The sequence below is a fragment of the Impatiens glandulifera genome, chromosome 7 (genome assembly GCF_907164915.1).
Source record: "Impatiens glandulifera chromosome 7, dImpGla2.1, whole genome shotgun sequence".
Lineage (NCBI taxonomy): Eukaryota > Viridiplantae > Streptophyta > Magnoliopsida > Ericales > Balsaminaceae > Impatiens > Impatiens glandulifera.
In genome coordinates, this window is record NC_061868.1 from 34334563 (window position 1) to 34340562 (window position 6000).

Genomic DNA, 6000 nt, shown 5'->3' on the forward strand with positions numbered 1-6000 from the left:
GATATAGAGAAGAGAATAGCGTAAAGTATTTGTCTTTGCAGTGTCGATAAATCGAAGATCGTCTTCCCGAGTCCGATAATCTTTTCCGACTAAGCAAACATTGATGAGGTAGACAACTCACTGGTAGGTTCAGGTTTTAGACGAGGTAAAAAACTCACTGGAAAGTCAAGCAACTTTTACATACGAATAGAGGCTTTTCGGTGCGCTAGTCTAGCGCCAAGCGCGTAGGACGAAATTTAGAACACTGCATCTGGTAAAAATGAAGTTTGTCTTATAATAAACATTTACTTCTAAATCAATTAGGTTTACAACTAAATGAGTATGATACCAAATGCAAATATTATAGCCAATGTCATTCTAATAACTAAATAATGAAGTACTTGAATAACCAAATTCCAAGTAATTCTAATAACTAAATATTTCACCGAATATATCATGAAAGGAAATTATCTTAAAATGCATAACCATCATCATCATTATCATCTGTGTCACTTTCAGAGCAATCTTCATCATCATTAGTGTCATTTTCAGAGCAATCTTCATCATCATATGTATCATTTTCAGAATCATCTTTATCATCTCTGTCTTCAATTGGCAACCCCAAATCTGTAAGCAACTTATTTGCTTCAAAAGAGTTTCTTGGTAAATTATTATCAGCTGGCAATAACTCACACACCAGGTCAAGAAGAGAACCCATAACAGTCTCAGACAAATTATGTTCAAATTTGAAATTTACCAACTTTAATGTAGTTGATAGCTGAGTATGATGTGGATGACCTTTCCAAAGAGGTTGATAAGAAGCTTGCAAGACTTTCAAAAAATTACTAGAACTATCTTTTTCAGCATTTTCTGAATCAGCGTTATCAATTTGCGATGTAGAGCTAGGATGGCACGCATTCAATTCTTCATCTTTAACAATTGCAACTTCATTTGGAGAAGGATGTATTTGCTGATGCGGTTCACCATGAAATATCCAAGTATAATAATTTTCAGTAAAACCGAATTCGTAGAGATGATTTCTACAATCATCCAAATCTTTGCATTTCATGTTTACACATTTTGAACATGGGCACCTGATCTTGTCACCATTCATGTATGCAGCTTTACTAGTAGCAAATTTCAAAAAATCTTCTACCCCTTCAAAAAAATCTTCATTCCATCCTTGACGATCAGGCAATGTTCTGTAATCCATCCATTTTCGATCTTCTCTCATCTTTTGTGAATTCTGTATAAAATCATAACTTTATTAATTGTTATAATATATTGATTATAATGTCAAATAAAGTATAACTAGTTAAAATAGTTGATAGAAATTCATAAACAAGTATCATTCATTAACTTAAGTGTTTGTTTTAGTGTATTGTCCAATATGCCTTAAAGCTCTTGGTTATGTGATTCAATCTTGCATCATGTTTGATTGTAACAATTCACACCAAATTAATATCAATACATACAATTTCATGATAATTTGCAAAGTTGAATCAATACCCACAACATATATAGCAATATCTTGCAAAATTTGAAGCAATAATCATATATAGCAATATCTTGCAAAGTTGAATCAATACCCACAACATATATAGCAATATCTTGCAAAATTTGAAGCAATGATCATATATAGCAATATCTTGCAAAGTTGAATCAATACCCACAACATATATAGCAATATCTTGCAAAATTTGAAGCAATAATCATATATAGCAATATCTTGCAAAGTTGAATCAATACCCACAACATATATAGCAATATCTTGCAAAATTTGAAGAAATAATCATATATAGCAATATCTTGCAAAGTTGAATCAATACCCACAACATATATAGCAATATCTTGCAAAATTTGAAGCAATAATCATATAAACTAAATCAATTAAAAAGCATAAGCCTTTACTCACCTCTTCTTATTTGTCGGCTACCAAGAACAGTAGAAGTTGCTAGCGATGGCCTCCCGTGGTGGCTCTTAAGAAACTGCAGGGAAAAAAGAAAGTTACAAGATGAAGGGGTTAGGGTTTTTAAGGTGGTGCGGATCGGTATATAGCGGGTCGGGTCAAGCAGGGGCAATGAATGGGCTATACCACGTTTGGCCGCTAGTTACAGTCAACTGCAACTTTATCAAAGTTTGACCAGGGTCCAAGATGTGATTTCAATTTAAATATTTAAAAAATATATTATAATAATTAAACAAATTAAAAATTAAAATAACCCTGCTCTCTCAACAAATTCTGAAAACCAATATGGACAAAACCTTCCAACATGTGCCATTTTGTTTTGTATTTGGAAATATATTATTAATTTAAGGTTTATTTAATACAAATTAATTAATTAATTAGAATAATAACTCTAAGAAATAAATAAATAAAATGTCTTTATTATAGTTGCCAGAAACAAACAGATAAAGTTACAAATTTATTAATAAGAAGAATTGATTGAAAACATATTTACATAAATATATTAATAAATAATAAATTAGAAGATAAATTTTTCCTTTGTGGTATTTTGTTTGCTCATATATCACGATTTTGTTAGAAATCTTGTCTTAAAAAATAACAGAAAAATATATATACATACGATGTTACAAATAAATAAAAATAAATAAGATATACGAAGAACAATATCACCGTATTTGATGGTTGATTCGAGGCATGTGTTAAACACATTTCCCTTAAAACAGTTCCACCGTCTCCCCATGTGCTAGAGCTTGTCACAGATGGTTGTCTCCCAGGGTACAACGAATCTAGTAGTGATTCAGCACCGAAATCACTACACAACGAGCTTGATTAAGTATCTGAACTATCACCGGGTTTCAACGGAAAATATCGAGCGAAGAACTCGAAGAACACTCACAAAACAAGAAGAAGACTTTTGGAATTCTAGAGTGAGAAAGATGAAGGATGAAGTATTTGTAAAATGAATAATGAATGAGTATATATTGCTGAGAATTAAACTTGTAAATAAAACCATCCAAACGTTTATTAGCAATAAATATTGCTCATTCATTTGTTAATTAATCCATAACTAATTAACATCAGCCTATATTGATTTGCAGAAATGCAATGTTAGACATTCAATGCTAATGCTAGCTAATTGAAGAGTCCATACGTTAGCCAATAGGCCAATTAAAGCTAAATGTTTATCCTAACATTATGCTTTAATTTTCTAATTAGGCATTAAATATTAATTAAACAATTAATATTTAATTATAATTTGGATTAAATTCACCGTTAATTCACGTTTGAATTTGTGTGAATTTTATTTGATTTTATTTATTTACAATCTTATTTCCATTCATTAATGGAATTAGCTTAATTCCAACAATCCCCCACATTAATGGAAATTGAAAGATTAACCCGGTGAAAGGTTCAACAGTTGAATTCTACATAGGATAGGTAGGTGTAACCCTTTGAACCTTCCCTTGTGAAAGCATATAACTTTACTAGCTGATTAGTAGACTCGATGTCCTTGAACTATTCTGCCTTTTGTGTAAACGATTACAAACTTTCACATAGAATTCTCCCTAATACATGTCAAGCTCTCATGGTTGTGTCCATTTTGGCCATGGAACACGCGCCTGGTTCTGTGAGAGGGTCTAGAATTGAGCCGTGCAATTCTTTCGAAGTGGCCCCACTTCTCCCTCACATAGGTGATCTCTTTGCTCACAAAGAATCATTAAAAGCGATATACTTATCCTCGTCAAAATATTATTGTTTCGTTATAAGATTAATCCTCAACAATAACTTTCCAAGTCAGTACAATTAGGTTGTCCCATTGAACCTAGTTCTTGGGATCTCCAGTCTGCATAGGTTGGGTTTTCCTTCATACTAACTTATAGTAGGCTAATGTCTCAAAAGACTTCAAATTATCTCTCTATTCAATAATCTGATTAGTGGATCCACAATGTTATCTTTGACTTACATAGTCAAATTTGATAACTCCATTAGAGAGTATAGTCTAATGACATTATGTCTAAGATGTGTATGTCTAGACTTGTCATTGACTCTAAGCTTGTCCAATTTCAAATTACTATCACAATAATTAGAAATTTTTGTTGGTACATTCTTAGTTAACCTTGGAACATCTTCTAATGAGAAGCATAATCATTCGTACATGCTTATCATTTAATTTTTTTTTTTTATGAAAATATTGTTTACTTGGCTAACTAGTAGACAAAATGTCTTTGAACTATTCTGCCTTCGTGTAAACGATTATATATTTTACATAAAAATATTTTATTTTTCGACATAAGTCAAAAATATATATTATAACGTTTAATCTATCCATCATAAGTTTCTTAGAAGATTTCCATACGTAGATTGCACTTCTAAGTGTAAACATATTCACTTTAAGAAGTAAAGTCTTTCATTTAATAATATCAGTATATCATTTGATAACAACATGATATTTCGTTTAGTGCAATTCATATCCTTTATGGATTTAATCATTTTTATCGTAATTTTCAACGATAAAAATATCGTACAAAAGACACGTAATGAAATAATTTTCATTGTCTTCATGATATATATAATTGTCACATCCACTTTTTAATAAAAGTATGATCAAATTTTCATATCATTATTATAAAATTTGTTATAAGTCATATCAAAACTTTATAAACTTCATTTTCATTTATTTCATAAAATCCTTTTGAAGACATTGGTTCTTCATAGTTTTATGAAAATAATGTCAAAATATGACACGTTTCTTGATTTCAAAATCCTCAAATCTAAAATATCGATTTGAACACCAACTCAGCAAATATAAACAAGACATTTTCTTGTTATTTTCTTTCTTTTTGTAAAGTTGCGCAACTTTATCTTTTATAGAGAACATATTTCTTTAACAATAAATTATCTTTTTATTTATCGTAATATACACAATTATTTTTGTGTTATAATCAATAAAAATATTTGCCCCCACATTCGTGTTGGTATCCTTTTTTAAATCACACACTTATATGATTTAAATCAATGATTTTCTAATCAAGAAATTGTCACACAATTCTTTTAAAAATTTATTTTGTTATACTTATCATACAATGAATAAGATAACTATATCATAAATATTTAATTGAATAAAATATAATTTCTATACAAGAGATTAGAATGTTTATTCATATATAAATCATTCTTCACATAATCTCTACATAGGAAATTAAAATATTTAATCAATTAAAATATTTATTTCAACACTTAATTTCTATAAAAGAAATTAGAATATTTAATCAAATAAATATTCACCATATCACATGATTTATACAAAAGAAATCATAATGTTTCAAGCATCTTTGACCGAAGTCGCTTAAACATTTATTTCCGGTTGCACGTTTGCATCCCGTAATATCGGCACGTTTGCCACATTATTCTCAAATCAAACAATACTTTGCTTGTAATTATTTAAACCAAAATTAATATATCCATATATATATGATATTATATTTATTCTTCTTTCATTTTAGTCACCACGATGACAAAACAACTATAATATATATAGTCAATAAATCAGATACATAATATGTCATATATATTCTTAAACAAATATATATACAACTTCATTTATCATTAAAAATACCGTTTAAAAAATACATAATAATTAATTAGAATATTAATTATTACACTTAATTAGAATGTTGATCATTTATCTTTAATCGAATATAAAACTAACTAATTATAAAAATAAATATTCATGTCATCAATTATTCGTTTCTTAATTAATTAGATGACCTTTAACATTCTATAACAATTCTTTGTCAATCAAAGAACACATGATTTGTGACAAATTTCAAAATTATCTATTAAAATAAAAATAGATAGAAAACAAATCTTAATTTATATATATATATATATAAATTTCTAGATAATCATACTTATTATGAATAACATGAATCATCTTTATATTAGCTAATATGCATGATATATATAAATAATCACTTAGTAATATAATCAATTAAAATATAACTACAAATGTACCTCATGTCTTAATCGAAGTAATTACATTATCGTGTTAT

General features: G+C 28.6%; 1 protein-coding gene across 1 annotated transcript; it reads right to left on the reverse strand.

Moving 5' to 3' along the window:
* Positions 1–306: 306 nt before the first annotated feature.
* On the reverse strand, positions 307–2023 carry LOC124910525. Its single transcript, XM_047451180.1, has 2 exons — positions 1895–2023; positions 307–1225 (listed from the first exon to the last, which is right to left on the reverse strand). The coding sequence occupies exon 2, from the start codon at positions 1211–1213 to the stop codon at positions 452–454; it is 762 nt and encodes a 253-aa protein (XP_047307136.1). The 5' UTR covers positions 1214–1225; positions 1895–2023; the 3' UTR covers positions 307–451.
* Between the last annotated feature and the right edge of the window lie 3977 nt (positions 2024–6000).